General features: G+C 48.4%; 1 protein-coding gene across 3 annotated transcripts in view; it reads right to left on the bottom strand.

The window, feature by feature from the left end:
* Window positions 1–24617, bottom strand: part of ZRANB3 (zinc finger RANBP2-type containing 3) — a 615617-nt gene that overhangs the window by 170748 nt on the left and 420252 nt on the right. For all 3 annotated transcript variants that reach the window (XM_085645762.1, XM_085645761.1, XM_085645763.1), the window contains one exon: window positions 11603–11722. In XM_085645762.1, the coding sequence (XP_085501888.1) occupies window positions 11603–11722 (120 nt within the window). The remainder of the gene's footprint in view (window positions 1–11602; window positions 11723–24617) is intronic.

The following is a 24617-nucleotide window of genomic DNA, read 5'->3' as shown; positions in this document are numbered from 1 at the left end:
ACTGGTCACAGACACCTGTCACATTAAAGACATGGTTTTCGTTGATTTGGGTTTGAACTGCTCTGTCATCAGATCAGGCCTTGTGGAATCTTGGCCTTCCATCGCCACTCCAACTTATTACTGGTTTATGACCTGATAACGTCACAAGCAAATGTTCAGAATCTCAGTGGTGAGGGAAGCCCAGCATGTGGCCCAACAATAACATGTAAATCCTTGCATATGTCTAGTGGGTGGCCAAGCAATGAGTGTGCCCTGTCTCCCCTGGATTTAGTGAACACCAAGTATCAATGATTTCCAACTACAAAAGCAACTCCTCCGTTCAAAAGAGGACTGCAGTTCCGCATCTGCCATAGCCTGACACTAGGCTTCAGTCACTGTCCATGCTAAGAGAGTGTTAGAAATTGGGTTTCTGGTTGGCAAAGGTATGTACTCTGTCCAATGAGAAGGTTCAACCCTAGTCAGGGTAAGCTAGATACACATTAAAAGATAGCCTGTGCTCACCCTCTGGTAGCTTGGCAAAGAGCAGTCAAACTTATCTAAAGAGGCAATGTGTATAGTATTTGTGCAGCACATACACTCAGTAACACAATGAATACACCTCATACAGACACCACACAGGTTTAGAAAATAGATTAATATATTCTGAACAAAGCAAGACCAAAAAGCCAAAAATCCAATGTATAGAAGTTGAGATATTACATTTTAAAAGAATACATGCAGTAAAACACTTAGAGGCAAAAAGAGCTAAAACGGTTACTTTAGGTTGCGCTGGCCGGGGCAAAGTCAAAGTTTAGGCTCACTGCGACGGTGGGCCGGCTGGCACAGGATCCACGCAGGCGCTGGTGAATAAAGTATTTTTCTTGGTCGCAAACAATGAGATGAGTCGATCTTTTCCACGCAGTGAAGGCGATTGTCAATTCCGAAGACAGGTGCGGGAGTCGAGAGGCATCGAGTGATGCACCAGATTCTGCTACGCAGTCAAGGGGATGCGTCGATCTCACCAAGCAGCAGCGGTGGAGAAACGCTGTTCGATGCTGGAGGCACAGCGCTGGTTCTGATATGATGTTCCGATTTTATTTCCGCAACTGGGTTGATGTGCCGGTTCTGTTGCCCATAGACAGGAGATGCATCGAAATCCGTGTTGCAAGTATCTGGGTCACTTACAGTGAGCCAGGTAAAGGAACAGGGGTACAGACTTTGATACCCCGAGTCTCAAGCAACAGGAGGCAAGCCAACAAGCCCTTGGAGATCAGTTCAGTGAAGGCAGAGTCCAGCTCTCCCACAGCAGAGTCAGGGAGCAGCAGGCAGCAGGCAAAAAACAGAAAAGCAGGCCTTCTAGAGATCAACAGTCCAGTTGAGACCTTTAAGCAGCACAGCAGTTCTTCTGGCAGAGCTTCAGTTACAAGTCCGGAAGTGTCTGAATTTAGGGGGTCAGAGATCCAGTACTTATACCTCAAAGTGCCTTGGTTGTGATCGGTCCAGTGTGTGGGGGAAGGGACACTGCCTATTCAAGTGAAGTGTTAGCCCCGTCCTTCCATCCTTCCCAGGCAAGGCCATCAGAATGCAGATGTACGCAGATGAGTACTCAGACACGCCTATCATTCCTATCTTGTGGCTGTCTAGAAGAAAAGCACAAAGTGTAACTGTCACCTACACTAGACGTGTATTGGAGCCAGGCTGTCAGGTACACATAGCAGTAAGTGCAGAATAATGCCCACTTTCTAAAAGTGACATTTCTAAATTAGTAATGTTAGATCCAACGTCACCAGTAAAGTGGATTTAGCATTACCATTCCAAAATATGAAACACGAATAAGCTACTCCTCTCTGATCAGGAATTACTGCTTGAAAGTGTATTAAGGAATTCCCATTGCTAACTTATGAGAGGAGTAGTCCTCACAGTAGTGAAAAACTAAATAGGCTGCTTGTCACTGCCAGGACATGCAAAACATAAAAGTACATGTCTTACCTTTTACTTACATAGCACCCTGCCCTTGGGGGTACTTAGAGTATACCTTATGGGTGACATATGTAACAAAAGGGGAGTTTAAGGCTTGGCAAGTAGCTTTAAATGCCAAGTTGAAGTGGCAGTAAACTGCACACACGGGCACTGCAGTGGTAGCCTGAGATAGGTTTGAAAGGCTACTTCTGTGGGTGGCAAATTAGTGCTGCAGCCCACTAGTAGCATTTAACTTACAGACCCTGGGTATTTAGTATACCACCTTACTAGGGACTTAAGGGTAAATTAAATAGGTAAATCAGGTATACACTAATTACACACGTTTAGGGTAGAAGCATATGCACTTTAGCACTGATTGGCAGTGGTAAAGTGTTCAGAGTCCTAAGGCCAACAAAAAGAGTTCAGCAAAAAGAGGGGGAGGATGACAAAAAGTTTAGGGTGACCCTTGACAGAGGGCCATTTTCCAGCACGACCCCCTCCAGTCTAAAGCCAAGGTAGACTAATCAATACCTTGATGGACTTCCCTGCTGGAGGCAATAGAACATGGACAATGGCCCATTACTGCAGGGGTACTTGCCAGTTCTATGCCTCTCTGAAACCAGTTGGCTCCCTTTGTCTATGCTCCCTGGGCCACTGAGTTAATCCAGGAAGAATCCTTCACCCTACCTCTCAAATGTGCAGCACCCAACTTTAAATTGCTCATGGATGCATCCCAGTAGGTATACAGTACCATCATGGCCAACAAAGTGATGTGGCCCTTTCCACCCCCCTGGGTTTGACTTCTGTTCCCAAACCAAAGAAAACTCTGTCCATAAGGACAGACACTAACAGAGGCCACTGAGAGCTGTCAGTGTCAAGCGCCAGTCCCCAGGTGATCCAGAGGTCCCTGTCATCTGTGGTTTCTCAGAGTGGGGGGCAGTAGATCTAAGTGTCTTGCACCCTTTGTCCACTCTACCCCTCCCACCACTTCAGGGGTGGTATCCTGAAACTGGTCCTCCAACCTGGGGTCTAGACCCTTGGGCTGGACAGGAGTCATGGGTGAGTCCTTCTTCCCCATGTCCCTTTATCTGGGGTTCTGTAACCTCCTTTTGGGAGTGGTACCCCCTGAAAACTGGACTGTCAAGGCACCTGTGGCAGCTGCCTCTCCCAGTTCTCCTGACACTGAGGGCAACTCATTCCCCAGAATGCAGTCAATGGGCCTCTGGGAACTAACTATGACTCTTCTCTGGGTCACCTCCCCACCAGGGCCATAGGACGGAAAAAGTCCTGCCCATGGGCTGGAGGCATTCTACACACCTTGCCGGTTTGCTGCTCTGGGAAAACTAGCTCTTCCAAAACCATGGTCCTACTAGTCCCAGTGTCCCTCAGAGCAGTGATTGGGACCCTATTCACTTCTACCAGGTGGAAGTGACGATGGCCACCCTCAGGTATCACCAACTCACCCTTTGAGTCGATCTCCCAGCTGAGGGATACCATGGCATATTCTATGACCAACCCCTAGGGTTTATTTTCCCCTAAGGCCACATTGGCCACCCTGTAGTGTTCCAACCAGTGGGTGGTTTCTTTCAACATAGTCCCCCTGCTTGTGCCCTAACTGAGAACAATCAAAGCAGAGGGATTGGAAACAGGATGTTCGGGGTCAACGCCTGCCAGACCAGCCCTCCCTCTTCTCAGAAAGGACATTGGAGCCCTTTCCTTCCCCCTTATCCTGGGACCTGTCTGGGTTTCTCTGGACCTCCCTCTAACTCTCTCAGGAGGAAGCTAAACCACCCTTCTTAAGGTCACCCTCAGGTACCTTTCTGGACACTCTGGTGCTGACCCAGATGTCCGCCTCCTCAGCAAGCTTCCTGGAGTCAGTAAGCTAACCATCAACCAGGTGTTAGCGCAGCTGTAAAACAAGTTGTACAACCCTTCATAATCATTAACTTTGCTGTCCCCTCAACGAGCCCTTCAGTGCCTTACCATCATGGTCCAAGAAATCCACCCATGTTTGTGTAGACAGTTTGTGATGGATCCTGAACCTCTGTTGGTATTTCTCAGAGGTCAGCCCAAACTTACTGGTCAAAATGACCTCCATAGCAGTGTAGCATGTTCGTCCCCCACCTCTAGTGTAAGAAGAGTGTCCCTTTCCACCGGAGGCATGTAGTGCCCTGTCTGGAAAAGGTGGCTAACTAGATGGCCAACTGTTGCCATAAATGAAACGGCGACTAAACTGAACTGATAATCCTGGGGAATAATCACTGTCCCAGGCCTGTGATTAGCTGGCCGGATGGTTGGGGTAACCCCCCCCCCCGACCCCAAATCTCCTATAAAGAATTGGGGCATGTGGTTGGGTAAAACACTAACTATGGAAGATCAAGCTAGAAAATTAGCGGCCACTTGCTTTGGCCTACTTCGAATGATCCGGAAGATCATACAACTTATTCTTGAACAGCTAAGAAGAACTGTGACTGGACTATGGCAACTCCCTGTATCTGGGCTCACCAAAATATGTTACTAACAGACTGCAAGTTGCACAGAATGCAGCAGCCAGGCTAGTTCTCAAAATCCCAAGACACAAATCAGTAAAGACCTCCATGAAACTGCTTCACTGGCTGATCATTGAAGCCAGGATCAAGTTTAACTCTCTCTGCCTGGCTCACAAAGCAATGAATGGCAGGGACCCGATTAACAACAGAGACCTCATCTACCCACATGCACCAAAGAGATGTCTTAGGTCATCACAAGACCGCCTTATGGGGATGCTTAGAATCAAGATATCAAGATGGGGAGGCAGATCATTTTCATACCTAGTCCTGAAGCTGTGGAACTCCATGCCCAGGGAGCTGAGATTGCTGGAAGAAGAACCCAGCTTAAGGAAGAAGCTCAAGGCATGATGGTTCCCACGATAACTGTCCAACTTGTACCTTCACCATCAACTCTCTCACCCAGGGCTGGGAAGCCCTAGTGCAGTCATGTGTTTTACAAAATCCATATCATACATAACAGGTCCCTCTATAGACTACCACACTAGAACTTCTCTGGGACCTTGTGTACTCTTAGAGCCACTTGATAGGCTGCAAACCACTTGTCCACATCACCCCCCCCCCCCCACATAGCTGTGCACCGAATCCTTGCGTATTCTGACACTTGACTCCTGGAGAGGCACTGCAGGTATGCTGCCACCATTACTGTTGCTGGCCAGTAATTGCTGGGCTTTGACAGTCAGCTCTCTGAGGTGGAGCTCATTGGTTAGTTTCCCCTCCTCCAGAGCCATTTTCCTCTCCCCTTGAGCACGCTCGTTCTCTAGCTACAGCTTGGCAAGCTCCAACTTTAACTTTCTCTCCTCCCTTTTGTCTGCCAACTTCTCTGGGGACAGGTTCTTGAAGGAAATGCAGCTCCCGGTTCTGGGACCTACTACTGCTCCTGGCAAGTTGTTGTCCCCCGCTAGAGGCAGGTCTAGAGCCACAGTAGTCTCCAGAACCAGCTCATCCTCCTGTTCAGGAATTTCCTGTACCTCATCTAGATTGTCATCCCCTGCAACATGGGACTCTGCTCAGGCCCTCAAGGCTCTCTGCACCTTCACCTTCTGGGTGAAGCCTCTCAGAGAGACCTGAAAAGCTTTGCATAAAATCTTCATCTGAGCCACTGTGTAAGACTCTAACCTGGCCAGATCACACTCCAAAACTTAAGGTGCAGGTGTAGCTTTTCCAGATTGAGACATAATTTAGCAAGAAAAATCAAAAGGCCAATCAGGGAGAATTGATAAAAATAAAAGTATAGAGTTGTAATGAAAAATGAGTTACAATATGGTATTGCACAAACACAAGTCTTATCCTCACCGCTGATCACCAATGTTAGAAATTAGGTGTCTGGCTGGCAAAGGTAAGCACCCTGTCAAAGCAAAAGCCACAATCCTAGTTAGAGTAAGTTAGATAAACACTAAAGATAACCTGCGCTCACCCTGTCGTAGCTTGGCGGCGGCTGCCGCCACCACCACCACCACACTCCACACAGGATTAGAAAAATAGGCTATTATATTCTGAACAAAATACAACAAACACCACAAAAATCCAAAGTTTAGAAGTTGAAATATTGAATTTGGGAAGAATAAATGCAGTAACGCGCTTAGAAGCAAGTAGCTCTAAAAAGGTTACTTTAGGTTGTGCTGGAGCAGGGCAAAGTCAGTCAAGTCAAACTTTATTCGATTAGTTAAAACCATCAAAGTACATATCACAAAACAAAACAATTCAGGCACAGAACATACATTCATTAAAATGACTCAATCAGGTTATGGTGCCTTCCTTGAAATTGCAAGAAAACATCATATAAAAGAGTCGAGCCCCAGATAGTCCCTAACAGGAGAGACCAGAGTTAAGTGCTCCAACCAATTTTAATCAGTCTTGGGAATTAAATAAATATCTAAGATAAAAATTGACCAGATCAAAACGTAACCCTTATCAAACAAGGTTAAAATAAAATAGTAAATGAGTGACATAATTAAGAAACAGAGTCCCCACTATGGTTTGGTGGTAGCTTGTTCCTACGCCTAATTGCGCCTACTATATAGCTTGCAACCCCAAAACACACCACTGGTGTCGCCAGCATATGCAGGTATGCCAGTGATGGCCTAACTTGTTCAAAGTTGTGACCTTTTAGGAGGGGGATAATATATTTCTTACGTAGTGAGTCGCAATAGGCACTGAAAAATATCAGATGGAGAGTATTCTGTTCAGAGAAGTTGTCACATGGGCAGGGACTTAATGACCCTTCTTAAAAAAACCCTTTCGGAAATGCTAGGAGCCAGGGAACCATGTTATGATCTTATTAATACAAATAGATGGTAAGGTTTGTTTATGTAAGATAAGTATGGTTGCAACTGTCTACCTAGAGTCAGCATGACAAAACTTCTCACGGTCGGTTTTACCAATTCCCGTTCCTCCCTTATCAGACTGGATCTGTCCAGGAACTGCCGCTTAAAACCTCTAATGGCTGACTTGCACAGAACTCGAGGTCTCAAGAATAAGTCAGGACATCCGTAAATTTCCATCTGGGTCTTAATATAACGGACCCATGGTATGTCTAACCCCTTATTCTAAGGAAATACAGTCTTGGATGATCAGTTGATTAAGATTAGGCGCAGGTTGAGCCAAGATTCTTAACCAACACAATAGGGGGGCGACTGCGATCTGATCAGAAATAAAACCAACTCCACCAACTCCTAGGTCCTCATGTATATTAAAAACTGGGATAGAATTCGGAACAGACACCAATCTACGGAAGAAAGTATTTTCGACCGCTTGAATATCTCTAGTGTCTGTGTACCCCCAAATGTTCATCCCATAGGTCACCATTGGGCGATACGTAGCATTGTAAATCTTCAAGAGGGCCGGGAGTGGCTTAGAGCCAATTCTTTTTGTAAAGCTTAAAATAGCCCCCGATGCTCTAGCTAATGTGTTCTTTTTGTGCAAGCGCTGCGTGAGCCACGTACGCCGATCATCAAAAAGAACCCCCAAATACGGGAAAGCAGGGACTTTTATTAATTCCATGTCCTTGCAATAGAATTTGGCCTTCCTTGCCTCTCCTGAACCAATGGACATAGAGTGTGATTTTTTAAAATTAGTAATCATGTCCAGGGACACCATAAAATCAATAAAACAGTTTAAAAGCGTTTGCAGTCCCCGCGCAGTCCTTGACACCAAGACCGCCTCATCAGCATACAGTAGTGCGGGGATCATTTTTGTTCCAACTCTTGGGATGCCTTTACAGCATGAAGTCAGGGCGTCTCCTAGTTTGTTGATATAAAGTATAAACAACAGGGGGGCTAAAATGCACCCCTGCCGGACCCCTCTTTTGACTGCCCAGTAGTTGGTTAGGCTACCATCTTTATTATAGCGTACAACCGCTGTGGTATTTTCATGGATGGTGGCCAGAAAGGAAATCAGGTCAAAATCTAAACCTATGTTTTGAAGGGTTGCCCAAAGCTTTGATCTATTCACAAGGTCGAAGGCCTAGGTTAAGTCCATAAAGGCCAGATGGAGGTCCCCGTGCTTTGCGACCGTGTACTTCCCTATCACCAGGTGAAGATTAAGACATTGACCCAGCGTTCCTTTTCCAGGGCAAAGTCAAAGTTTGGGCCAATTGCAATGGAGCACCGGCTGGCTACAGGACCCACGCGGGGCCCGGTAAACAAAGTACCTTTCCTGGTCACAAACAACAAGATGTGTTGAAAGACTCGCCAATCTTCTCGACGCAGTGAAGGCGATGCGTCAGGTTCGAAGACAGGTGCTGGAGTCAAGAGGTGTCGAGCGATGCACCAGATTCTGCTACACAAACGCAGGAATGCGTCAATCTCACCAAGGTGCTGTGGCGGCGATACACTGCCTGATACGTTGATCTCTGAAGGCATAGCAAAGGCTCTTATGCGATGCGCCGATTTTACTACCGCAACCGGGTTGATGTGCCGGTTCTGTTACAAACAGACAGAAGGTGCAACAAAATACATGTTGTAAGTATCTGGGCAATTTCCAGTGAGCCAGGCACGGGAGCAGGGGTACGAACATTAATATACCAGTGTCGCAAGCAACAGGAGGCAAGCCTACAAACCGTTGGAGATAACTTGGAGTGAAGGCAGAGTCCAGCTCTCCTTCTGCAGTCATAGAGCAGCAGGGTAACACACAGAAAGCAGGCCTTCCAGATCAGCAGTCCAGTTGAGTCCTTTAAGCAGCACAGCAGTTCTTCTGGCACAACTTCAGTTACAAGTACCAAAATATCTGATTTTAAGGGGATCAGAGACCCAGCACTTCAACTCAAAAGTACCTTTGATGTGGGAAGTGATTTCAAAGCAGCTTTCTGAAGCGTAAAAGCATCCCTTTCAACCGAGTCCTGTCTGCCAGTCTTTCTGCAGGCAGTAATAAGTCCTTTGTTTGGGAACAGGACACTGCCTATTCAAGTGAAGTTCAGTTCAGTTCAAAAGCTTTATTTGGACAATACAGGTCACAAAAGCATTTTAAAAAACATATTCAGTAAAATATATATAGTTAAAACTTGTTCTATGACATCGTGCAGGAAAGCATAGGCATCACAGCATCGTAAAATGTACAATTGTTAAGCAGCCACAGTCATCATAATTGATAATATTAAAAACCTATGGAATAAAAATGTTTTTGTGAATATTCAATCTACAGCAGATAAACCCAAAGCAACTTAAAAATATCAAGAGTATTATAACAGAAAAAATTACAAATTTTAAGGCATGGATATGTTCCTTGATCTTATCGTCCACATCCAGCCTAAAAATGTAGCTACTGCGCATGCATGTAAAGGGCATTGGTGGGACCTAAGTATTTGTAGACCACAAGTATTCAAGTGAAGTCTTAGCCCCTCCCTTCCAGTCTGTCCAAGCAAGGACATCAGAATTCACATGTATGTAGATGGGTTCCCAGACACATCTATCCTTTCTGTGTTGTAGTTGTCTACAGGGAATGCACAAAGTGCAGTTGTCACCCAACCCAGAAGTGAATTAGAGACAAGCTGAATTTATTATTACAATTCCAAACATATGAAACATGAAAACACTACTCCTCTCTGATCAGGAATAACAGCTCAAAAGTGTATTAAGGAATTTCCAATGCTAACCTATGAGAGGAGAAGGCATTGCAATAGTGAAATAGGCTGTTTGTCAATACCAGGACGTGCAAAACATAAAAGTACATGTCCCACTTTTTACTTGCATAGCACCCTGCCCTTTGGGCTACTTAGCGCATACTTTAGGGGTGACTTGTATGTAATAAAAGGGGAGTTTAAGGTTTGGCAACTAGTTGTAAATGCCAAGTCGAAGTGGCAGTAAGCTGCACACACAGGCACTGCTGTGGCAGGCCTGAGAGAGGTTTGAAAGGCTGCTTCTGTGGGTGACACAATCAGTGCTGCAGCCCACAAGTAGTATTTAACTTACAGGCCCTGGATATATGGTATACCACCTTACAAGGGTCTTACAAGTAAATTAAATAGGTTAATCGGGTATACACCAACTACACATGTTTAGGGAAAAAGCACATGCACGTTTGTGCTGATCAGCAGTGGTAAAGTGCTCAGAATCATAAGGCCAAAAACGTTCAGCAAAAACAGGAGGAGAAAGGCAATATGTTTGGGGTGACCCTTCAGAGAGGGCCATTTTCCAACAGCGTGATTGTTGCTAAACTAAACAGGTTTTGGATTGTCTGATTCAAACTACTCTCATGTCCCAGATTCTAACCACTTTCTGTCGCTAATGAAATCACCTCACTCCTTAGCATTCTACTGATCAAAAGTTATCAGCCTCGTTCGGACTGTAACCAGAATCCTGGGTGCTGCGAACACAGGACCCCCTGCCCCCTTCATCTTAGTTTTAATTGAAGAAAAACTGCATGGAGAAAGAGAGAGCTCACACGTTTTTATTAAATGGGTTACTTGTAAAAAACAAATGTCACCCTTGAGCCATTTTAGTTCCTGAAGGATCACTACCCTCTTTTTGAGGGGATTGAAAAACCACACATTGTAGATCAATAACAATGCTATGTTATTAAATAATTTCTCATTGTTGGATGATTTAGCTTTCTTCCCTCTTTCCCAAATTTACATAGCAAATCAGAAAACCCAAAAAACAACTCCCTTACTCCCCCCCCCCCCCCCCCCTTCTATTGTAAAGTAGTGGTCTCCTTCCCTTCCTGTAAAACAAGTGGACAAGAAATCCCTTATGGCACGAGTTGTGAGCCTAAGTGTACTACTGGAGGCCTATTTAACAACCCAAGAGTCTGTTTACTTAAGGACACATCGGATGCATACAAAATGATGATCTGTTGCTATCATCCATTGCAGGTCTAGCTGCCTTCTATGGAGTGTTATTTAATGATTAGTGGCTACAACCCTTCACTGTTATGATCGGCAAGGCATCCCAACTGAGTACTTATTCTGCTGAACACCACTGCCTCCTCTCTGTGTCACACGCCTTCCAGCTGCGAAGACCATTTCACCTCCCTCGCTGCCTCCACAAGCTGTTTTTGCCTTGCCTGTCTGTCATATTTGGGCAATGAGAAAACCAACCGGCTCGTAAAGTTGGGTGGAGAAAGTTCTATGAAGCTAGTTTGAGGCCAGGTCGAGGGAGGGGGTTTGGGTTACAGGAGAATGCAGAAGAGTTCTTTTCCATTATCACACAGTTATTAACACCTTGTCAGGAAGAACGTACAATTGACCCCTATGTTGGGATGCCCATACTCTGGCGTTACAATGTCGCCAATTCCATAGATCCCATTTTCAGCCCGACTGGTACAAGTAAAGTCACCTCAGTTTCACCTACAAAAAACACTCAGCAGCCCAAATCCTGTATGAGCATGAAACCACCATACCAATGAGCCACCAAAGACCCCAGAAAATCAGTCCGACCTCAACTGTTACATGCTGCCAGAAAGACACAATCTCAGTTTTTAACAGATGCACAAATAGAAAGCAGGATGCCAGTCACATGTTTTGTCTTATGTTCACAAGATGTAGATTTAGTTTAGCAAAAATATATTTGTGACTCCTCACACATACAAAAGGCTCAATAGACAATTTAAATTTCTATGTCACGGTTATTTCTAAAAATCACAATGGCCAATACAGTTAGTCAATACCCGGTATGAGTTACCTGGCCCGCAGCCTGAATGCTCAGAATTGCCACACGTGTATCTGGATCACTCTGAAACTGATGCACAAGGTGAATTCTTTCTGCTGAAGGGACACTTCCATCAATTCTAATGTAGCGAGCCTGTGGGATACAGCAAAACAAAGATTCATGTCAATCTTAAAATATGTTACAGCGATTTGTGCTAGCACAGTATCTGCCACAGTGTTCATGCCTTTTCATTTGTATTCTGAATTATGTTATTCCTAACAAATAATGTGAAAGGGAGCTTGCCAAGATAGTCTTTCTTTGAACAGACTCTTTGTCATGTTTGCCTAGTTAGTCAGTCGTCACTACGGTCAGTAAAGGTTACACAGATTTTGGAAAGCTGGATCTTTACCTGTAGTTGGGGAGATGCGTAGAGATCCGCCTACTTTTATTGTCATATGGCAAGGTAAAACATGCCATGCATCCAGTGCTTGAATTAGTAAGGTGAGGGTGCACAAAGAATAATGCATAGAAGAATGTGCTGAAACCTTTCAACCACTCACCCCAGTCACAGATCTGGGTTTAATCCATGTTTTTGTTGCTCACCATGGCTCGCCAGTGTGGACCCAGCCATATGCAAATCAGTCTTGAACCTATTCCTCATGGGCACAGTCCAGCCCGAACTACCAGGCCAGGTCCCTCCTGGACGGAAACAGCATCCTGGGACCGATTTCGGGATATCACCCTTTATCAGCCAGGCTAGCTTGAATTCAGTGGCACAGAAGGTAAATTTCCACGGGGAAACGCTTCAAGCGGTATCCGGAGTGGGAGCTTCGTTGTCAGGGATCTTAGGGTCGGAGCAGCGGTAACGATTTCTACATTTAGACTTAGTCTCTATATAGGATGGTGATAATCTCCAGCGGGGACGAGTTAGAAGACTGTAGCTGAAGATAGTTCCAGGGGTTTGGATACCCCTTTTGCGGAAGACCGCTGAACAGAATTTGCTGCTCCAGAGTAGATCATAGTGGGAGGAGCTGCGAAGTCAATACGAACTGGGATACACCTCGGGCGGATATGAGAGCAGGTTGGTCCTGTTCTTTTCCTGGTTCGCAGAGCAGTTTTTGACCAAAAATATTTCAAGTACTCAGTTTTAGATTTTGGTTATCTGGGCACCTTTAGCACCACAAAAGTCCAATTGGTCGCACACTGCTCCACCTACCAGCGTGTAGCCCCAAAGAATTGTGGTCCCTGAAGTCAGCGTCGGCGGGTACGCCTATGCCCGAGTCTTGAGTTCAAGTAAGTGTAGCGTGTCCGAGGTAGTTGCCTCTCGTCAGCAGGGAGTAGGTGAGTGTGTAGGGTTGCTGTGTAGGCTGCTAAAATAAGTGTTCTCAGGTAAAGTACCTCTCGTAGCGTGCAGGTGCGTAACCATGAGCTCATCAGCTCCACCGGCTCAAGGAGCCTGAATATTAACAAAAGTCCAATTGGTCGCACACTGCTCCACCTACCAGCGTGTAGCCCCAAAGAATTGTGGTCCCTGAAGTCAGCGTCGGCGGGTACGCCTATGCCCGAGTCTTGAGTGCAAGTAAGTGTAGCGTTAGCCATCCCTGGACACGTGTTTCGAGGTAGTTGTCTCTCGTCAGCAGGGAGTAGGTGAGTGTGTAGGGTTGCTGTGTAGGCTGCTAAAATAAGTGTTCTCAGGTAAAGTACCTCTCGTAGCGCGCAGGTGCGTAACCATGAGCTCGTCAGCTCCACCGGCTCAAGGAGCCTGAATATTAACAAAAGTCCAATTGGTTACACACTGCTCCACCTACCAGCGTGTAGACCCTTACACTCACCTACTCCCTGCTGACGAGAGGCAACTACCTCGAAACACGTGTCCAGGGATGGCTAATGCGACACTTACTTTTTTCTAACACTGTGGCACAGGCGTACACGCCGTCGCCACTACATGGACCATAGTTCCTTGGGGCAACTTGCTGGTAGACGAGCAGAGTGCGGCCAATTGGATTTGTTGTATTAAGGCTCCCTTGAGCCATTGGGCCGACGGGCCCTGGACCAGCACCTGCGCGCCATGAGTGGTACGTTACCTGTTAATACGTTTTTGGCAGTCTACGCGGCACCCCCTTACACTCACCTACTCCCTGCTGACGAGAGGCAACTACCTCGAAACACGTGTCCAGGGATGGCTAATGCGACACTTACTTTATTCTAACACTGTGGCACAGGCGTACTCGCCGTCGCCACTACATGGACCATAGTTCCTTGGGGCAACTTGCTGGTAGACAAGCAGAGTGCGGCCAATTGGATTTGTTGTATTAAGGCTCCCTTGAGCCATTGGGCCGACGTGCCCTGGACCAGCACCTGCGCGCCATGAGTGGTACGTTACCTGTTAATACGTTTTTGGCAGTCTACGCGGCACCCCCTTACACTCACCTACTCCCTGCTGACGAGAGGCAACTACCTCGAAACACGTGTCAAGGGATGGCTAATGCGACACTTACTTTTTTCTAACACAGTGGCACAGGCGTACTCGCCGTCGCCACTACATGGACCATAGTTCCTTGGGGCAACTTGCTGGTAGACGAGCAGAGTGCGGCCAATTGGATTTGTTGTATTAAGGCTCCCTTAAGCCATTGGGCCGACGGGCCCTGGACCAGCACCTGCGGGCCCTGAGTGGTACGTTACCTGTTAATACGTTTTTGGCAGTCTACGCGGTACCCCCTTACACTCCCCTACTCCCTGCTGACGAGAGGCAACTACCTCGAAACACGTGTCAAGGGATGGCTAATGCGACACTTACTTTTTTCTAACACTGTGGCACAGGCGTACTCGCCGTCGCCACTACATGGACCATAGTTCCTTGGGGCAACTTGCTGGTAGACGAGCAGAGTGCGGCCAATTGGATTTGTTGTATTAAGGCTCCCTTGAGCCATTGGGCCGACGTGCCCTGGACCAGCACCTGCGCGCCATGAGTGGTACGTTACCTGTTAATACGTTTTTGGCAGTCTACGCGGTACCCCCTTACACTCCCCTACTCCCTGCTGACGAGAGGCAACTACCTCGAAACACGTGTCCAGGGATGGCTAATGCGACACTTACTTTACTTTTTTCTAACACAGTGGCACAGGCGTACTCGCCGTCGCCACTACATGGACCATAGTTCCTTGGGGCAACTTGCTGGTAGACGAGCAGAGTGCGGCCAATTGGATTTGTTGTATTAAGGCTCCCTTGAGCCATTGGGCCGACGGGCCCTGGACCAGCACCTGCGCGCCATGAGTGGTACGTTACCTGTTAATACGTTTTTGGCAGTCTACGCGGCACCCCCTTACACTCACCTACTCCCTGCTAACGAGAGGCAACTACCTCGAAACACGTGTCCAGGGATGGCTAATGCGACACTTACTTTTCTCTAACACTGTGGCACAGGCGTACTCGCCGTCGCCACTACATGGACCATAGTTCCTTGGGGCAACTTGCTGGTAGACGAGCAGAGTGCGGGCAATTGGATTTGTTGTATTAAGGCTCCCTTGAGCCATTGGGCCGACGGGCCCTGGACCAGCACCTGCGCGCCATGAGTGGTACGTTACCTGTTAATACGTTTTTGGCAGTCTACGCAGCACCCCCTTACACTCACCTACTCCCTGCTGACGAGAGGCAACTACCTCGAAACACGTGTCCAGGGATGGCTAATGCGACACTTACTTTTTTCTAACACTGCGGCACAGGCGTACTCGCCGTCGCCACTACATGGACCATAGTTCCTTGGGGCAACTTGCTGGTAGACGAGCAGAGTGCGGCCAATTGGATTTGTTACCTTTAGCACCACAACCAAGGGTCCCACCAGGGAGTTCAAGACTCACTCAGGCTGGATCCAGGTGCAGGTTCAATATGTTGGGAGGTTTTTGTGCCCCTGTGGCTCTGAACAGGAGGCCAGCAAACAAGCCCTGGGAGTCACTCTGGTACTTGGTGTTACTATAGTTTGAAATCCTTTAAAAAATAGAAGACAAGAGGCGTTTGGCAAATCAGGAATAGTTTGCTTAATTAAACATTACGGCAGGAGAACAGTTACAGGCACGAGGTCTGAGGACTGTCTCAATTTACAATTGGTATATGTCCTTCTTTCATAAAAAACACTACAGGTTATAAAAGTTTCCGGTATACCATATATGGTAGGAATGTTGGTTGCTGCCTTTGGAGTCATAAATCAGTTGACTGTTGGTTACTAGCATGATTGCCAGAATGCAAGCTTGGGTGAACAGCATGTTAGTCTGCTCTCCAATTAGGCTGCTTAGCAGAATCTTAATGTCTCCTATCACTAGGTTGATACCTGTAGTGTTTTTCTCCAAGCATGTTATCCATTTCAATGCCCCATTCAGCAATGACCGTAAATTTGTTATGAACCCCTCTTTATCCATCTAGGCTCATGGCACGTATAGAATTCCCACCGGATCCTTCAGCAGTGGTGGGCATACTCTCCTCAACATAGCGTTCCTAGGTTTTCTACTTCTTGCCTTACCGTGCTGGCCCTCATTTTTAACTTTTGCATGATCAAGGCAAACACAAGAAAGATACAAACTGGCTTTTCAAATATTTATTCAAACCATCGAAGTCTGGTATAAACAGAGTGTGCTACAATCATTAGGCAGAAGAAGCAAAGCATTGTAACCAATATTACAAGAATGGTGAAAAAGAAACAGTTCAACCATTCTAACATTCCTACATGATTATACTAATATACTCCTACCTTACACTACCTATACTATCGAACGCATAGTGGGAGTATCCTCTGCCAGATCTCCTGCAATAGCTTACTCCCCCCGCCAATACTGGAGTGTAATGTATCAGGAAGCCAGCCTGTGTAGAACAGGTTATCGTCCCTTGCATGACAGAGGTCAGTCAGCACGGCTGCAACTCAGCCATAGTGCGTCACATTCCAGGATAATCCCAGCAGAAGTGCTCTTCTGCCTAATGTAAGGCAGAGTCTGTTTACATAATAAAAGCACTGTTTCAATGTGACTGTGTCAAAGATGCAGAGCTGATGCGATGGTGTGTCTGGACCCTCAGAGTTGTCTCCAACCAGACAACCAAATGCAAGGGCATCGCGTTCATGTACCTAGCCATGGACAGACTGCACAGGCAACATGATGATAACACTTACTATGAAATAATCTGCATAAAAAATAGCTTCTAAGTACAGTACAGCATAAGTGTAAAATATGTAAAGAGTCACCATTCGAAAAATATGTCAAGTTAAAACGTGAAGCTAAAATGGAGCCTGAGAGTGGGGCCAATATTGTGTGTTAACTAACTGAGGAGTTCTGAGCTCTTACCCCCCAAAATTACCTTCCCGCAAAGCCCTCTGACTGCTTGTCCTCGCTACCCTGAGGGTCAGGTGTGGAAGGGGAGTACCTGCCTCTGTTTGCACAGCAATAGTAGGATGGACCCCAGGACACCAATGGGAAACAACAGCAACTCAAATGGTTGTGGCCCAGTTGCCCCTCTCTGCCCTGTGGCCACCTGAACAGGGTCTGACACTAATAATTAAACAAGATTTTGAAAGAGATCGGGACCTCTCAAATTCAGTCTGGTGCTGAGAAGCTTGATTAATTAGCAAATGCATAAGCCCAAGGTTAATTTAAGCAAGGGAAGGGTGAATGCCACTGTGCAACTATGAATTATTTTTAGCCCATGTAAAGAATCCAGACATTGCAAATCTCATCCAACTGTAAAAGCCAAATCTTGAGGGTGCTTCTCCAAGGAATACTCTCTCAGGCTAGTGACGTGAAATCGACAACCTTTCTCCAACAAACCACTGTTTTTTACACTCGCTCAAACTGCTGGATATGTAAAATAGGCAGGTCCTAAACAAAGGAACTATCAATGGAGATCTACATCGGATCAGGGATTTCAAAAACTGTGAGAGTAACAATGTAATTATCTCATCTGTTGTCCATGCAACCAATGTTACATTGTGAGCACGGTCAGGCCTTTGAAAGTAAGAATTCAAGAACACTACAGTGACACCCACAAAAATGACCTCAAGCAACCAATGGTGAAACACTTTTAAAAATACCATCCACACCAACGTACCTTTTCGTTCTGCGGCCTAGTGAAACTGAAACATCAGGCACAAAGCGGCAACCCAGAACTCAAATTACGACAACAGGAAAGCGCTCTTATCATCCATTTTGAATCTGTGGCTAAGGGCCTAAATAAAGATTTTGAATGGCACTATTGACTAAATAAATAACTAAAATAGTCTAAATCAGTGTTCCAATGCTTTAACGTAAAGCGATATTAACAACTTAGTACAGCTCAGACAGGTCATACATTCCAAATGAAAGGCCAATGTGTATCCTCTCTGGCTCAATGACACAAAACTCTTGTGGGCTGCATGTATCACAATTCCATCATGCTACAAGACAACGCAAGATCATGAAACTGACTCTGCCCATCCAATAACATTCTATTGTGACATCTGGAAGCAATCCAATACTGATGATACTGAGAGCCAATCTTTGAAAGAAGCAGCAAGGTCCACGTTATACAATCTTGGGGGGCACATAGACAACATCTTTGACTGGCTGTTCTGGACTAATTAAAGTCTAAGAATAATAGATTTGTGATGGGTACCTTGTCTCCCTGAGTTAAACAATGAAAATCTTTGAACTTTAAATGAATTCTCACAAGACAATATTTCCCAAAACTTTCATTCTTCGCTTTCTCACTACATCTTCCCTTCTTCTTCTGTTCCTTTTAATTTTAGCTTGATATTTGTGTAACAAACAGATTATGACCAGAATGTGGTCTAATCATGCATTTCTTCTTTATACTCATTCTCTGATGAACCTTATTTATATCCTTCTACATTTAACAATTTCTTTCATCTTAGAGTAATCTAGAAGATACAACTGATCACCTTTCCAAAGTGATTAACCCATCGGGTAAATGGCAGTCCCGTTTTCATTCAGGCAATAATGGGGAATGGTAGATGTTTATATTGCGTCCACCTGAAAACTGACACAACATACAAACTGCAGCCAACCCAATAATTCTAACGAGAACACAATGGGTATCAAGTCACTCGAAAGCGCTTACGTACACAGTTTGTGCTAACCTACCTAACCACAGGCTAACTTAACATGGCGCCCAGTTACAGCTAACTTAGACAAGATGCCTCTTCCTCTTGTCCTTCCTCCAGCTTGTATAGATGACATTTAAGGATTTGATCCTGGATGTTACATGGACAGATAAGAAAACCAGTGAGTACCTTAGCGGGCGATAACCCTTAGTTAATCAATGACTCACACGAGAACACCTTATAACATCACATTGGGTCCCTTTTTGTCGCTACATTGGTAGATTTAACCCGAGATGCCAATTATGCTACATATATTACGATTACCGTTATAGCCTAACCTTACTGCTGATATCTCGCCTGTCCCTTGGAACTGGATTTAATGAACTAAAAGTTTTTTCTCTTTAAAGACAAACAACCACTTGGGGGGCGTGGCAAGCTGCCGAAGGTGGCGGGCGAGTGAGCGGAGAGCTCCACATCGGCCCTGCTATTATCCAGCACAATTGAGTAGTGTAGCCCAGCCTGAGTAGCCGGCATAGTGGCCTCGATGCCGGGGGCCGAGGCGGTGGCCCCCGCTGTGAGGCAGGGCGGCTGGAATATCCCTCTGACGTGTGGAGATCAAACTGATTGGTGGAGCATGGAGCCCCGGACTTGAGCACTGAGGCAGGGCGGAGACTGCTGAAGCCGCTCAGCTGCAGAGGCAGCGTGACTGCGAGGCCCAGGCTGGGAGTGACGGGCCCGCCAAGACAAGGAGCCCTTGGGTGCTGCTCCGAGGTGAACGCAGAGCAGCCTACCTGAGACAAGCACGGTGCAGTCTGAAGTATAGAGGAGATACAGCGACGCTGAGGTGAAGGTCGCCGCCAGTGGGCCTCGAGCAGCAGGGGCGCCACGTGAAGCAAAGGCGGTGAGTGGAGATCGGGGAAACATTGGGAACCACATTGGGAGTTTCATGGCGGCCCCCGCTGATCTTTAGGAGTACCTTGGAGCGCCTTATTTGAAGAACTGCCTGGGCGAGGTGGAGCATGGTGAATCCAGGGTGCAATTCCTGCACGGTGAAGGGCGGGTGCGGCCTGTGGGGAGCGGTCCAGGCAGTGGCACCAAGACTCAGATTACTGGCAGATCTGGGGCGCATTAACCCCTTCGCTGCTAGGCCTTTCCCCCCCTGTGCTAAGACTTTTTTGGCTATTTGGGGAAGTTCGCGCTTAGACCCCTGTAACGTTTTGACCACATAAGGTATCCACGCCAAATTTGCGTCCTTTTCTTCCAACATCCTGGGGATTCTAGAGGTACCCAGGGTTTGTGGAGTTCCCTGGAGGGGACCCAGAAATTAGCCAAAATACAGCTTAATTCTGTTTTTTGGGGGAAAAATTGGAAAAAAGTGCTGCAAAGGAAAGCGTCTACAAATGGTATCAAAAAAGGGTTTGTGGGGCTGAAATCACCATTTTCTCAGCTTTTAGGGAATTACAGACCTTTGTCAGAAAACCATAAATTTTAACACAGTTTTGGCATTTTTCTGGGACATAGCCTATTTTTGCAATTTTGTGCTTTCAACCTCCTTCCAGTTAATGGTAGACATGGCTGTGAAAGCAATAATGGATCCTGGAAAGCTATGCATTTTTCAAAAGTAGACAAAATTCTGAATTCAGCAAGGGGTCATTTGTGTAGATCCTTCAAGGTTTCTTTATAGAAACTAACAGTTAAATATAGGAAAAATTGAAAACAGCCTTTAGTGTCAACGTTTTCACCTGTAACTTCTTCGAATTATGACAGCTCTTTGAAAGCAATATAACGTTACATCCGCTAGACCTTACTGGTTGTGGGGATGTATAGGACTTGTAGGTTCACCAAGAACCCGACGAACCCATAGCCAAAAACTGAACAGCAACTTGCAATGGTTTTTTATTATTTACCGGGTATATAGCAATTATTCTGGGAAAATGTATACATGGAAAAATCGGTATCAAAGACACCTATGTGGGAGGAGCCTAGCGCGCAACCAAGATGGCCGCGTAGGTGCGAGGCTCCCGAGGACCTCCGCGACCTCCTACATAAATCCTGACAGAATCCTGTCCTAGATGAGGGGACTGTATTTGTGAGCCCGAGCAGAGGTGACGCCCGTTTTCCGTTTTTAAATCGGACCTCGGACACCGGCGGGAGCATCGATAGAGGTTTGCGGCCTTCTCCACACCGGCCCCCCGTCCTGGAGTGGTGGGGCGATCCGGACACAAACTGAACAACAGCGGCGGGTAAGGCTGGGTGGCTCGCGTGCCCCGCACTTTCACTTTCGCGCCCTCCTTGCTGCCAGGCGAGGTTGGGTTGCGGGGCGGTGTGCGGTGCTGTGGCCTCGTTCGGGCTGCCCTGCCGACCCGCCGGCAGCGATCTGTCCTGAGGATCGGCGGCTGCCCCCCCCCCCGGAGCCCTTGAACGGGATTATCTGCCCCCTTTCTGAGGAGATTGGCTCGATTTGGGGATTGCGACCATGGCCACAAAACAAGATGGCGACCGGGCCAAGGTGAAGTCGACCCGTCGTGGCACGGCCCAACAATCCAATAACATGGACCGCTACACCCTCCAGAAGGGATCTCCAGAGGTGCTGCGTAAGTCCCCCACGGGCCCGACTGATGCTCCCGCTCTGCCCACGGACCTGACCCTCCGGGACGTCATGGGCGCTATCGCCGAGATGAAGGCCTCGGTGGACCAGCGCTTTGACACTCTGGCGCAGAAGATCGACTCGGTCCTCGTGGACGTGGGCCTCGTGAGAGCCGATCTGTCGAAAACAAATGACCGGGTCGATTCTTTGGCCCACTCTACCTCGGGCCTCACCACTGACGTGGCGGCCCTCCAACAGGAGGTGCGCAGGCTTGGCCAGGCGAGCGCCCTGATGAATCGTCGACTGGAGGATTCCGAGGGTCGGGCCCGGAGAAACAACGTCCGCATTATCGGGGTGCCGGAGGGACGGGAGGCGGAGGCAGCGGATCTGTTCGTGGAGGACCTGGTCCTCACCCACCTACAGCCCCGGGGGCTGAGCAAATTCTTTGCTGTGGAACGGGCCCATAGGGTCCCCGGGGGTAGACCTAAGATCGGCGCCCCTCCGAGGCCTCTCATCGCCCGGATCTTCAATTTTAGGGACAGAGACGCTATCCTGCAGACTTCTAGGCTCCAAGGGCCGGTCAGACTGGACAACATGGATATTAATTTCTATCCTGACTTTACCCCGGCGGTCCAAAAGCAGCGATTGAGCTTTCTGGGTGTCAAACGTCGCCTACGAGACCTGAATCTCAAATATTCTATGCTTTTTCCAGCTAAGCTGAGGGTGGAGGTGGATGGCCACACACACTTTTTTGACCGTCCCGAGGCGGCCGGGGACTGGCTGGACACTTTGCCCGGAGATCGGGGCCGGGGGGGCGGGGGGGGAGCGGTTGGTGGGGAGGGCCCGCCGGATCAGGACTAAGAGACTAATGGTAGGCCTTGCTCCGGACTGTGTTATTGTCACCATTGACTGTTAGGGTAAGTTCCCCTCCTGAGGGGGTCGTGCGGGGTCTCTTGGGGGATCTCCCTCCTCCTCTGGGGGACTAGTTAGTTTTCTTCTATGGGGCGACAGGCACACTGCACTTTGGGGGGGCTGTCTGGGCTCATGCAGGGGTGCAGGGTGGGGGGAGTTTTGTTGGGATGGGTGGGTTGGGGTGGGGTGTGGTTCGTTTCTACCGCAAGGCAAACCCTTTATTGTACTGGTGTTCTTGAGTTGCTCTCGGGGGGACAAATGATGGCTTCTGTATGTGATGGGGGGTAGGGACCTGACTTTGTTGTCCTGGAACGTCAACGGGCTGGGGGATAGGATTAAGCGGGGTGTGGTCCTGCAGTATCTGAAACGGATTTCGCCTGATGTGGTTTTTCTGCAGGAGACACACCTTATTGGTAACTCCTTTTGTGCCATGAATCGACGTGGTTATCGTTTGGTGGCCCACTCGGGCTTTACGTCAGGCTCACGGGGGGTGGGCATTATGGTCAAGACCTCGCTCCCGCTAGCAATAGACGAGGTGCGCCATGATGAGAGGGGACGCTACACTGTTTTGGTGGGGAGAATGGAGGGCGAAGTGGTCGTCTTTGTCTCAGTGTACGTCCCACCGGGGTTGCAGTCCACCACCTTTGCAGACCTGGGGCGCCTCCTTCTTGACCTTCCGGGGGGGCTTCTGGTGGTTGGGGGGGATTTCAACGCAGTGGTTTCTGGGACTATGGATCGTTATCCCCCTAGGGACCTCCCCCGGGCACAGGCGTGGCTGTCGGGCCTTTTGGATACACTGGGATTGGTGGACTGCTGGCGTTTAAAGCATCCCACTCAGCTGCAGTACACCTTCCATTCGGGTGCCCATGGTAGCCTTTCGCGGCTTGATCATATCCTTGTCCCTGCGGCCTATGCCGGGAGGGTGGGGGAGGTGCGCCATTTGGCGAGGGGCATTTCAGATCACTCCCCGCTCCTGTTGCACTTTGATGTCTTCCCGAGGGGGGAGGGCAGGGTAGCCCCGATCAACGCTTGGTACCTGCGCGACCCCACTATTCGCGCTGACTTGATTAAATCCTTGCAACGGTATTTCGAGGAGAATGTGGGGTCAGTCCTGTCGGCTATCTCCCTTTGGGAGGCTTTCAAGACAGTGCTGAGAGGGGAGGCCCTCTCCTTTATTTCCCATGCCCGGAGGCGCGCACAGGAGGAGGTGACCCGGGTGGAGGCTGAAATTACTGAATTGGAGGGTGATTTGGGGGGTGGGGTGACTGACGCTGCGCTACACGTTCTGCACCTCAAGCAGGCGGCCTATAGGGCCCTCGTCACGGAGGCGGCCAGGGGCCTCAGCAGAGAGCAACAGGGGCCATTGTATGATGTGGGTGATAAGGCGGGCAAGTTGATTGCGTGGTTGGATAAGAAGGAGAGAGCGAGTCGTGTAGTCCCGTTGATTGAGAGGGCGGATGGCGTGCGTGTCACTGAGCCGGAAGGCATTGTTTCTTGCTTCGCGGATTATTTCCGCGAGGTATATTCCCCGGTTTCTACCTGCTCGGAGGAGGATTCCCATGCCCTGCTGCGTGACATCGCGCTCCCCTCCCTTTCTGTGGAGGACAGGGAGTTGCTGGATGCCGCCCCCACCTCGGACGAAATCGCCCTCGCCATCCGCTCGGTCGCTTCTGGCAAGGCCATGGGCCCGAACGGTATTCCTATCGAGTTATACAAGCTGCGACCGGATGTACTGGCACCCCACCTCCGCGCGATGTTTCTTGCGGCCCACTCGCGGGGCTCCCTCCCGCCAGACCAGCGTCTGGCTACCATCGTGGTTATCCACAAGGAGGGGAGGCCTCGAGACCGAGTCACATCCTATCGGCCTATCTCGCTCTTGAATGCGGAGCCTAAAATCCTCGCCAAGGTGCTCGCCAACCGGCTGGTCGGCGTGGTGGGCGACCTGGTCCACCAAGACCAGTCCGGCTTTATCCCCCATCGCAATACGGCGCTTAATCTACGACGCCTGCACGGCGTGCTAGCGCGTGTTCCGTTCGTGCGGGAGCCGGCCATCTTGGCGTCTTTAGACGCCACCATGGCGTTCGACACACTCGAGTGGCCGTACATCTGGGCGATGCTGGCGAAGTTCGGCTTCGGGCCGGGTTTCGTCAGCTGGGTCAAATTGTTGTACTCGGACCCACTTGCGCAGGTGGTGGTGAATGGTCGAGTCTCGGCCCCATTCGTGCTGGGACGGGGCACGCGACAGGGTTGCCCCCTGTCGCCGCTCCTGTTCGCACTGGCCTTGGAACCTCTGGCGGAGTGGCTGCGGTGGCACCCTTCTATCCGAGGTCTCCGTTGGACCCCCGAGTATGAGGACCGCGTGTCTCTCTATGCAGACGACATCCTTTTGTATTTAGCCTCCCCGCGAAAATCACTGATTGTCCTGGTCGATGTTCTGCACTCATTTGGCCGTAATTCAGGCCTTGTCATCA

The sequence above is a fragment of the Triturus cristatus genome, chromosome 3_1 (assembly GCF_964204655.1).
Source record: "Triturus cristatus chromosome 3_1, aTriCri1.1, whole genome shotgun sequence".
NCBI classification, from domain to species: Eukaryota; Metazoa; Chordata; class Amphibia; order Caudata; family Salamandridae; genus Triturus; species Triturus cristatus.
This window is presented reverse-complemented; position numbering and strand designations above follow the sequence as displayed.